Consider the following 12,054-nt stretch of genomic DNA (forward strand, 5'->3'; position numbering starts at 1 on the left):
TGAAATCTAACAGAAATGAACATCATATGTCAACCTCTTCTAACATGTCAATTTCTTACTGAATTTAACACAATATCTAGTAAAAACATTAATTCTTGAATTCATTGATGCAATCTGCATTTCTGAAATCAAAACTGTCTCATCAATTCTTAACTCATATGGTTGAATCTGGCCAAAATTAACCAACATTGTATTTCATAATTTAATTGTTTTCTGATAAAGCAGAATTTAACTAATCACCATTTTTTCATACATGATGGAATCTGACTGAATCAACATTATAATGTTGTTTACAAATTCTTTTCTGATATATATGATTGAGACTGAGAGTGAAATCAACACCATACATTTGTATTAAACTGAACATCAATTCTTAGGGCAATTGTTTTTCACCAAGATCAACAGTTCAAAGAAGGATTAACAAATATATTTGTTTAGTTTGGGGTGGTGTTTTGAGCCATTTTAGTTCTCATCCTACAAATTTTTTTTTTACTTTTAATGGATCTGTTTTATAGCCCTAAATATAAATATTTCTAAAAAAAATATCATCAATTTGAAAAATGGAAGAATTTTCGCTACAGTAAATGTATGACACAAAAATAAAGTGTCAACAAAAGAACCATATTTTCCTCATGACATACTAGCTTTGTATTCATAGTTTACTGGCTTTGTATTCATAGTTTACTGGCTTTATATTCATAGCACTACATACTACTACATACTGATTTGAAAGAAAATTGATTGTGCTGTCTGAAACAAGTTTCAATTTTGTTCAATGTAGTTGGGGGGGGGGGGGGGGGGGGTTGTCTGAAACCTAAACTAAAAGAATTCAGTTTCTTATCCTACATTGAACTATTGATCTAGCCCGCTATCTGATCTAGGATGAAATCAACATAACATTTCACAATCAATTCTTCTCTCACACTGGGTAATTGACTGAAATGTGAAATGAACACACTTTAATCAATGTCTTCCCAACACTGTGGGGATCTGACTGAAATGAACAACATATTTCAAAATTACTTCATTTCCGATGTGCTGGGATCTACCTAAAAGGTCTATGATGGAAACATGTCAACATGCATGTAACAATCCATTTCTTTAAGTTCATTCATTAGAATAAATGGAATGATATTTCTAATACTGTAAACCTGGAAATGTTCTTCGCGTAAGATTTATTTTCGCTACAAAACAAAAGCGCGAAAATAAGTAGTAGTGAAAATATATATTTCTGCATAATGCAATGTACCAGTATGGTTATTAGTGAAAATTAATCTTTGTGAACTACATGAAGACTGAAAAATCGCAAAATTTTCTAGTCGTGAAAATATGCAGGTTTACAGTATCACTTGCAGCATAACCCAAAGTCCAATTAACAGAAATTATACATGCAGCAGAACTAACATTGAGAGACTAGTCTGGAAATATATTCATCACATGATAAACTAAACTGGAAAAATACACTAGAATAATAACATGTACACGACCTTGTCCTAGATAGCCACCACACCTATACATTAGTTACATGAATTCATCTCCTTTGGAATACTAAGGTTAACAAACAAATCGAGAATTATACTACAGAATTATCAGCTTCATGATCATTTTTTTTCAGATTCTTTTTTTTTTTTTTTCATTTTTGCATTGTACAACAAATCTTACAATATATTGGATTGCCAAAGGTATTAAAATATACTGCAGCTCAGTTAACAAGTACAGGTATATTACTCATAGTAATCAAATAAATTATCAGAGAACCTGAGGGTGTACTGATAGAATGTGCATAACTGACAAATACCATACTTTCACACCTGATATTTAGGCCAAATACTCCAATTTCTGTGTAAATTTTCTTCCTGCAGTATTTTTTTGGTCAATATTTTTCTTTAAAATCATATTCCACGCCTTTAAGTTTTACAACATCGTAAACCACAGCCTCTTTTATGGCACGGTACAAGATGTGCCACTTTCACAGTGTCGCAGAAGAAATAACAACTTGGGTTTGCGAGAATGGCTTTTAAGACTCTCAGTTGAATTTAAACAGTATAGTAGATGCAAATACATAAATAATATAATAAAATATATGACTGGCCTACCTGCCCAATTTTTCTTAATTTTTGCATTACATATATTGAAACTACCCTTTTCCAGGTTGTTCAACACCTCCAGCTACTGAATGACTAAGATTGGATTATTCTGTTGGATCTACTGAGTCGCCGAAGGAACAGTGATTTGTTCAAAATACGTCTGTTTTTAATCCAATGTGGAAGAAAAGAACTGACAAGTATATTAATCATGGTGTTTCCATGGTTACCATAGATGGTGTGATAGTGTTGCATGTACTTTACAGTTTTAAATAATAATTTCTTATTATAATATTAAATATGATATCAAATGTCTTTTAACATAATAGAAATTTTCATATCTTTATAAAATGTAAATTCATTTATATTTTGAAAAACAGAAATACAAGGCATACTGAGGCTAACATTTTAAAGATCAAATTTGTCTAAAAGCCTTAACTAATGTTACGCAGTCCTGAACAGATTTTTATTTCACTTCCTGGGTTTTTTTTTACATGACATAATGCATATTCCAACTCACCACAGCTTGACAGGTGTTAGAATCCTGAGGAATATAACAATATATATCCAATTATCTGGACTACAGCAATCTCATATCAGAGTCAAATTTATTGATTAGGAAGGCAACTATATTTCTGTATTAAATGGGTTCCTACTACTATGGCCTCTATAACTGAGTTGGGTTGATGAATTTGACACTTATATTTCAACTACCATGGCACCATTCGGTGTTATATAGATATATTTGACAGTTTTTCCTAGCTACTTGATATGACCTTCATTGTGTTAAATCAATATTACTTCTGGTATGGCAACTAAGGTGGGCATCGGTTGGAACAATGGATTTGATATACATTGTATCATCATATATGCCTTCCCAACATACTCACAATGTCACCATGTTCCCCTATACATGTTCCCTTCCACATACAAGTTCATACACAAATCTCGATATCCCCCCCCCCCCACCACCACCACCACCACTTCACCACATACAAATCATATCCCAGGCATATCACACACACACACACACACACACACACACACACACACACACACACACACACACACACACACACACACACACACACACACACACACACACATATATGCAGTCACACATGCACACGCACACGGACACACACACACACATGCATCAAGCCCAGAGACTTGGCTATCAACCTTGACAATGTCATTTGCCAGACTCTGAAACACCAGTATGTCATCAATGCTACATAGCCAAGTCTCTAGCTGGGCTAAAATCCATAAATAAACACACATAACCTCCCATATACATCTGCCGACATCAGACTGTGGACAAATGGAACCTGGTACAAACAAGTAAACAACTGAATATTGGATTAATAACACTTGGCACAGCATGTTGGAAGTACAGACTCTTGTATTACATTCCACCATTTGATAAGAACAGTTTTATTGCCACTTTACATAATAGTTCAGTTCACAAACAAATTTCCAGTTCCCCTGGCATTTCATGTATGTGTACATAAAGATACCATAAAACTGTTCCTATCAAACCATGGTGTGTAATACAAGTCTCTGCTGTTCAGAACATGCTGTGCTAAGTGTTTATTCAGTTGTTTACTTTCCCTGTTAGTAACAGGTATCGGTTATCCTCTATCTGATGTCAACACTTGTACAACCATAGAGATCCCCTCCACTGTCTATGGTACAACTACTAACACACACATAATATTCTCCCATACATGTACCTTTAATTCACACATACACCTAAATGTGCATTATCACTTTCTTTCACATGATACACACACATAAAAGCTTGTGACATTATTACATGTATAAACAAACAGTATTTACAAGCTACTAAAGTTGATATGTTTTACAGACATATGGCTGCTACTGTACAGCATTGTGTACAATTAACTGTCTCACGCTGTCAAACTTGGGTCTCGGTCTTGTAAGTTGTACTCTTGTAGGTTTCTCCAAACTACAGACGGGTCGCAAGCCAAGAGACTATTGTCATGGTCTTTATCTCAAGCTGCATGACAAGTTTCTGGGCTATACAATTGAATCACTAGTGCCAATACTGGTTTAAAGGTCACTGTCCTGTCTTTCTTTCAGTGAAATCTACTCCCACCATTCAAGATATGCTATTTCTAAGTCAATATTTACCAAATGATTTAAACTTTGTAGTCTGAACAAAACCACAATAGTAACAAATGGGCTAAAGTCATAGTGACCTTGTCACATCTCAGCATGTATGTCTGGTTACTTGTATACATAAGTGAATATACACTTTACATATACAGTAAATTGCTCTTCACTTTGATTTCCTTTAATTAAAGTGGCCATATGGATGAGAATTTGGCATTTATTTTGGATTTTCATTTGATAAAACAGCTTCACTTTGTTTTTATACTTGAAAAAATAAAGCGAAAGAATATATACCAAGTCCATGTTCATAACTCAATACATTGCAAAAAGATGCAAAAAGTGTAAAAAGTTTGTTATTGTGCGTACAATAACAAAGATTTTACACATTGTTTAGTGTTTTGCTGTTTATTGAGATGTGAACATGGACTTGGTATATGTTATTTCACATTATTTTTTCAAGTAGAAAAACATAGTGAAGCTGTTTTATAAAAAAAAATCCAAAATAAATACCAAATTCTCATCCATATGGCCACTTTAAACATTGCAAAACCATAGAGTGAAAAATACATGTACTCGTATCTATTACCTTGACTGAAAGGATAAAAATAAAATTTGGATTTTATGAAGGGAGAGAGAACCACAGCTTTGATTTGTACCAGTATAGTATGCATGTAGTAAATGCAACACACCTTTTAATCAATTCTGATAACAACAACAGATTATTACATAATCTGAATCAGTGATAAAAGTCTACTATCTTGACATGTGATACAAAGCTAGAATCCAACAGCTGCAAACATTTCTACAACATGTATTAAGACCTTTGTATAATGTATAACATACATGTACTACATCCAAATAACTGAATACATAAATGTGAATATTCATTGAAAGGACTTGGAAGATATTAGACAACGTTATATTTTCTACATTTTTCAAAAAGATGCAGCCTTATTTCTGCCATTCTCTATTGATTCTGGCTTTGTTACAGTTGTTCATACAATTCTTTTCCAGGCTTTTTCCAAGATTTTTTACATTCCTCAATTTCAGTTTATGTCCAGGTTGTAATGTGATGATCACGCAATATTTCTCCTCTTTCCAACTAATATATACATTTTGTAGTTCTAAAACTCACATCACATTAATCATGGCAACTTTCCTACAATTTTTTCATTTTTTTCTATCTTATCATAATTTTTATTTGTGATGTTTTCCTAAAAAAATTAACTACATCACCTACAAAGTGTTGTTGATTTTAAATTTGTAAACACAATCTACACATGTGTCCATTTTAACTGTCAGGTGACCACCAGATGCTAATCAGCTGATTAGATGTTGTTTACTTCTTACCTGGCTCATTTTCAGGCTTAATGACTGGAATATCTGGCAGTGAAATTCCTGTAACTTGCCTGGAAGTAAAACAATAAACAAACTTATTAGTATTCAAAATGGCTGAAAACCCATGGCAATAGACATCATCAGAATGTCATCAAACTATACCCATAATGCATTGTCCCAAAGTTAAAATCCAAAGGTTTTTGCATCAACTTAAAATAGTAATAAACACTACAAAGTGTAATAACACACAGTCTACACTATAGAAGCCAGTTACTCTGAAATAGAACAGTTTCTGGCTTGACAAAATCTTATCAGCATTCCTACATTATATTGCCTGGCTCAACAAAAAATCTTACTAACAAATTTGCTACATTTCATTGCCTGGCTTTACAAAATCTTACAGTTGCTAGATTTGCTCTACAATGATCTTTGACTACGATCCTGGATTTCATTTACAAGTTGAATGTTTGTCACAGAAAAGTCCTGTTGCTCAAAGGTATAGTTTAAATTAATTTTAAGTTATTCAATTTCATATTTTCTAAAGACTAAGCAAGCAAGGAGCTAAGCAAGGAACTAAATGAACGGTAATAGAATGGAAATTATACTGTAGCAATCTAAATTCAGAAGATGAACATTGTGCAGTACTATCAAATACATGTATAACTTTAATCTAAATCTGCACTGGAGCAGATTTTGGCAAAATAAAATTGCCGGTTTGACAGTACTACATACTACAACATTGGAGAATGATTTACATAACATCCACTATTTCTAAATATTCCTTTCAACAGCATATTATGTATATCTGAGGTAGAAGGTTGTACGCATCTGCAAAGGAGGTTATATGCCTCAGAGAAGGAGGTTATATGCCTCTGAGAAGGAGGTTATATGCCTCAGAGAAGGAGGTTATATGCCTCAGAGAAGGAGGTTATATGCCTCTGAGAAGGAGGCTGTATGCCTCTGAGATGTACTTTTATCTACGGATAATCTCAAGATTGATACCAGACCATTATAGTACATGTATATTCACACTATATATGATTAACACAGTTACACCTAAATACACAACATGCAGAATTACATAAACCAACATTCAGTATGACAGAGGTTGTATTAATTACTTTTTTTATAAGTACATAATTAAACTTAAAGTCAGAACTATGACTGAACTCAATGTATACCCATGGTAGACATATGGTAGTAATGTTTCATGACTTTTTTCCCATCTTATTTTTTATATAAAATTTTTCTTTTGTTCTGACAAGTTACTTGAAGACTGAATAATGTTTTGTTCTCACAACTTACTTGAAGACTGAAAATGGTTTATTTATCTTCTTCATCCCATGTTGAAATACAGCTTCAAACTGAGCACAAAGACAGGACACTCTACTGTCACCATCTGTAGCTAACTCAGTACGACCACCAAATCTTACTTGACACTGTTTTACAGCATCAAGTAGTCGGTCCAGAAGGTTCTGTCTCTCATTGGGTAATATATCTCCACCTATGAAATAATCATAAATAAGAAATAAAGAAATATTACAAAATGTTGATGATATAATTGTTTATGCTATGAGGGTAATACATAATAATTCTACATAGACAAGGACCCCGGTAAGTTAATTGCAGTGGTCTATTTAGAGATATTGACTAAAATCTTACTTTTGCCTTCCTCCATAGAGGTAAACTCGACAACAATATATGGCAATGGATTGATAGTAAAATAGCTGCTGCTACAGTGCTAGGTTATACTACCACTAGTATTCAAGCTATTAGAAACTAAATCTAGGCTTAGGTTGCACACAAGAAATAATCTGTTGACGTTGGTCACAAATGGCAACTGTCATAACTGGGTGTACTACTACTACATTTGTACGTTTTAGTCTCACTCTCAGCATGCAAGTATAACCCACTTTTTTTATACTTCCATGGTTTCGGTGACTTGTTCTCATTTTCAGCGATGACGTTCCATTTTCAGTTTCTATTCTAGACATTGAGTGACGTTACACTGTAGTTATTTCAAGGATGGGATTTCCCCAGTTTGAACTTTACTGTTACACGCAGTGTGAAAATGTGAGAAATCGAGCAAGCTGTTTTCTCTATCTGAATCTACGTCAGATCTGTTCGTACACTGACCATGGTACAAAATACAAAACATCAAAACATTTCAACGTTCGGGGACCAATTACCAGTTTTAGATAAAAACAATAACACAAAAACAGCGCAAGTGGACTCCGCCCACTCCTCTGTCTGTATTGCTCTTATCAGAAAAGTACACATGCCCGGTGCGGTACATTGTATTTTAACGACGGGGCAGACATCTTCACATGATTAACACTTGTGAACAATTGAATTAAACACATATACTTACTATTACTCATTTTTCATTTCGTGGTTCTTTATAAATGACCACGAGCTTTCCTTTATCGTTCTGGGAAACCGATCGTATGTTGACGGAGGTTTTGTATTATGTGACTGATGCAGAGTCATATGCAGCTTGTTTCCTGAGACTGAGCTGGAGCCATTTTGTTGTGATTTAGCTCATCACGTGTTTCTTGACCTCTTGCACAGCGTTTATTTAAAGCATATGAAATTTTGATTAAATTTGGTATCTTATGTAATTATATATATAAATATATATAAATACACATAAATGTCTACTAAAAAGATTAAAGTTAAACAGATGTGCTTTCAAACATGGTTAGTTAACCAACAATTATTTCTGTTGTGTCCAAGGTCGAATTTTTTTTCTATATAACGCCCTCTCCCGACCTATGAGAGAACATTCAAGCAATCGACCTTTTCCAGCAGGTAAGCCGCCATGATTGTGTGTTGTGTAGATAGTTCAACTAAATATCTCGCTGCATCGGATATATCTTCAGACATATTTTGAAACTTATGTTCAAAAGTAGTAGCAGAAACATCAAAGTATCATAGGACAGCGCGATTTTTATAATTCTCATTCTCTTTAACTTCATTTTTCAACAGAACGTCAAGATGGGGCGAAGACCTGCTCGTTGGTAAGTACCAGAACCATCTCGAATCTTGACCGCAATGAAATGTTTTGGCCAATATTGATGTCGCGTTCGATCTTGCCTTTTGTGAATTATAGGGTATGGTATTATAAATCCGTCAAATTCGTACATGTTGCGTACATTTGAGAACGTTGTATTGTTATTTTCTTTCTATAATCCCAAAATATAGGTATTATACCAATATTTCTTAGCAGTGCACTGTATGTAGCAGGTGACATCAGTCGGATCGGAAACTGTTGCTCATTTTGCAAATGTACTCAGTATGACTTTTGTTCAGTGTAAAATGCTTTGAGATATTTGAAAATGTCAAAATCAATCGAAACTTTAGAAAACTTCACTTGGTATAAATGTCTACATTCAATGTAAACCAATCATTCCGGAAAGTTCAGTGACGTAGTTGTACCGGAAGTTGGTGATACCCCATCTCAACATCACCTTGATCGGTGAAAGTAAAACAAAATGAACAAGGAATTAAATATGAGGAAGATTGGTAGCATATAACTTGTAAGGTACATGTTGATTTATTTCGGGGGTGATGGTAATGGTAAATTGGTATCGTGTTGAAAAATGAACTTGTGAAATGTTGGAAGTTGCAAGTCATGCCATAGTAAGCATATTGTATTATCAACATAGTATTACTCATAGTTGTCGTTATCAGTGTTATTCTTATTGTAGTAATAATCCTGTATCATTTCCTTTACAGTTATCGTTACTGCAAGAACAAGCCTTATCCAAAATCAAGGTTTTGTCGTGGTGTCCCAGGTCAGTTCAGCTGTTATGATTTTGAAGTTGATAATTCAAATGGAACTGTTCTAGAGGGTCCCCCTCCCCCCACTCACTCTCAGTCCCCATGCTTCACTGAATGTTATTATTTTAGTTTGTTCAAAGTAACTAGTTGTGAGTTCAACAAATTTTCCTGTAATTAATTCACTTTGCCAGTACTGCTTTGCTCAAGCTAATAATGACAGTTCAGCAAAGCCAGGAGACTGAGAGCGAGTTCATACCCACACCCTTTAAGTAACAGCTAACCTCCACAACAATAAAAGAGTTCAAGGGTATAGCAATGATGTGTATTGTTTGCCAAAGGAGATCCATGAATATTCAATTTGATTGTAGTTGTTACAAGTATGGCAAAGCTGTAGAGTAATGGTGATTATGAAGTTCATGTGCATAGTGAGAACATCCTGATCTGAATGAAGCAGTTCCATTGCACAAGTGAAGTGTTAATGAATATCTGGAGTGATTATAGCGTATAGGCCCTATATTGTAAAATTGAAAGAAAGCAAGATTTTAACCAACAAACTCTTTATATTTCACAGATGCAAAGATCCGTATCTTTGACCTGGGTCGTAAGAGGGCACGCGTAGATGAATTTCCACTATGTATCCACATGGTATCAGATGAATTTGAACAGTTATCATCAGAAGCTTTAGAAGCTGGCCGTATCTGTGCCAACAAATACATGGTGAAGAACTGTGGTAAAGACTCCTTCCACATAAGAATGAGACTCCACCCCTTCCACGTCATCAGAATCAATAAAATGTTATCGTGTGCCGGGGCTGATAGGTAAGAAAATCAGACAAGTTTGTTTTGTGTTGTGTTATAATTTCAACAACACAGGGTGAGAAGCTCATTATAGTGTGCTTTAAAGTGGCCATATGGATGAGAATTTGGTATATATTTTGGATTTTTATTTGATAAAACAGCTTCACTAAGTTTTTCTACTTGAAAAAATAATGTGAAATAACATATACCAAGTCCATGTTCATAACTATCAAATAATCCAAAATGAATACCAAATTCTCATCCATATGGCCACTTTAACAATGTGACTATTTGCTAGTTGTGCACCACCTCCCAAAATAGGAGAAGAGATTCTTACTAATTCAGTGTGGATGTAGATGAACGGTGGTGATCTAACTGTTCAGGTTGAAGGAGTTATTGGGGTCCTGTTGATGAATATTTGAATTTTGATATCCAGATGTACATCTCTGCAAAACGTAACTTTTGTACCTCTGAAACATAATTTGTAAAGAAAATGTGATGCCTTGCTAAACAAGGTGATGTTAGAGAAATAGATACAGATACATACTTTGTGCTGTATGTTCAAACGAAACACAAATTTTGGACAGTGTACTGTACATTTGATGTTATCGTAAGCTCACTCTGAATGACTTGTAGCTATAGACTGTGTTTTGTTTGTAAGCAATTTCTCATATAGTGTAGTTTACGATGATATGATATTGAAGAATGACTTCTAGTGTTGTTGAAATTATAATCTTATTTTTTTTATCTACTAGGCTCCAAACTGGTATGCGTGGTGCTTTTGGTAAACCCCAAGGAACTGTTGCCCGTGTCAATATCGGCCAGCCAATTATGTCTGTACGTAGCAAAGATGGAAACAAAGCACATGTCATTGAAGCACTCAGGAGAGCCAAATTCAAGTTCCCTGGTCGCCAGAAGGTAATAATACTGTTTTGTTTACTGTGTTGAAGACTAAACAAATAACTTCCATTCCAAGTTTCAAGCTTTGCAATGTATATATAACTTTGTCAGAGTAACTTCATCATCAATGTAGTGGTTTGCAAGTTTGGTGACCACCTCCACAGGACAAAGTTAGTCACATTTCTGGAATACTAAATGAGACAAACTTAAAAGGTTTTGAAGGTGAAAAACAAAAACAATTTGAAGAAAATATACTTATATATGAACTTCAATCCAAGGCATTGTAGCCAGATTTCTTACATTTGGTCATTATCATGGAAAAAGTATTAAATAGTGATAGTTATTGGACACCTAGTATTAAATGTACCCTTTTCATGTGAAATTTGAGTTCAACCCAGATGCACAGAATGATTGGTTGTAAAGGTAGTGATACCATTACTGTTCTGGGTCCGAAACAATTAACATCATGAACACCTGCTCATACTGATATGATCAGCAATGCAGTGACAAAATGGAAAGCTGACCCAGTAAGAGAGAGCGTCACAAAACACTACTTTTGGGGGAGCTGTTTGGGTGTTCTTTCCTTGTCATATCCCCCACTAGACTCCCTAAGTAAATAAGAATGTTCATATGTTGTGTAATTGGATCATTAAATTGCAGTCTCTTACACTTTCACATTTCCAGTTCTACTACCACTCTGTGTATAACTAAAATTTCAAATGTTATGTCTCGTTTTTTTGCAGATTATTCCATCTAAAAAGTGGGGCTTCACCAAGTGGGAGAGAGCAGACTATGAGAAGATGAGGGAGGAAAAACGACTTATGCCTGATGGAGTCACTGTCAAGTACATGAGTGACCACGGTCCACTTAAAGCATGGAAAGATTTGAACAGAAACTAAACTAAAATGACAGAATTTGCAATGATCTGTACTTGTACAATGTTTTATTAAAATCAACATTGTAACTGGGAAATGTGACTCTGATAGTGATCTTTACTGGCTGGCCATATTTTGTAG

General features: G+C 34.5%; 2 protein-coding genes across 2 annotated transcripts in view; one reads left to right on the top strand and one right to left on the bottom strand.

Moving 5' to 3' along the window:
• Nucleotides 1-8,083, bottom strand: part of LOC144435896 (sorting nexin-29-like) — a 31,520-nt gene extending 23,437 nt beyond the window's left edge. Inside the window, exons 1-3 of the mRNA XM_078124537.1 lie at nt 7,930-8,083; nt 6,864-7,062; nt 5,571-5,629 (exon numbers count right to left, since the gene is read on the bottom strand). Of these exons, the coding sequence (XP_077980663.1) occupies nt 5,571-5,629; nt 6,864-7,062; nt 7,930-7,939 (268 nt within the window). The 5' untranslated portion in view covers nt 7,940-8,083. The remainder of the gene's footprint in view (nt 1-5,570; nt 5,630-6,863; nt 7,063-7,929) is intronic.
• A 224-nt stretch (nt 8,084-8,307) lies between these two features.
• Nucleotides 8,308-12,010, top strand: LOC144435098 (large ribosomal subunit protein uL16-like). The gene is made up of 6 exons (XM_078123657.1): nt 8,308-8,369; nt 8,547-8,578; nt 9,297-9,355; nt 9,913-10,159; nt 10,894-11,056; nt 11,782-12,010. Exons 2-6 carry the CDS (start codon nt 8,556-8,558, stop codon nt 11,935-11,937), a joined length of 648 nt encoding a protein of 215 aa, XP_077979783.1. The 5' UTR covers nt 8,308-8,369; nt 8,547-8,555; the 3' UTR covers nt 11,938-12,010.
• Nucleotides 12,011-12,054: the final 44 nt, after the last annotated feature.

Source organism: Glandiceps talaboti, chromosome 5, assembly GCF_964340395.1.
Source record: "Glandiceps talaboti chromosome 5, keGlaTala1.1, whole genome shotgun sequence".
NCBI classification, from domain to species: domain Eukaryota; kingdom Metazoa; phylum Hemichordata; class Enteropneusta; family Spengelidae; genus Glandiceps; species Glandiceps talaboti.

Excerpts from the sequence above, each read along its gene's own strand:
- LOC144435098 (XM_078123657.1), top strand. The coding sequence starts at position 8,556 with ATGGGGCGAAGACCTGCTCGTTG. Across the intron at positions 8,579-9,296 it reads GGGCGAAGACCTGCTCGTTG|TTATCGTTACTGCAAGAACA; the intron begins GTAAGTACCAGA and ends TTTCCTTTACAG. Across the intron at positions 11,057-11,781 it reads AGTTCCCTGGTCGCCAGAAG|ATTATTCCATCTAAAAAGTG; the intron begins GTAATAATACTG and ends GTTTTTTTGCAG.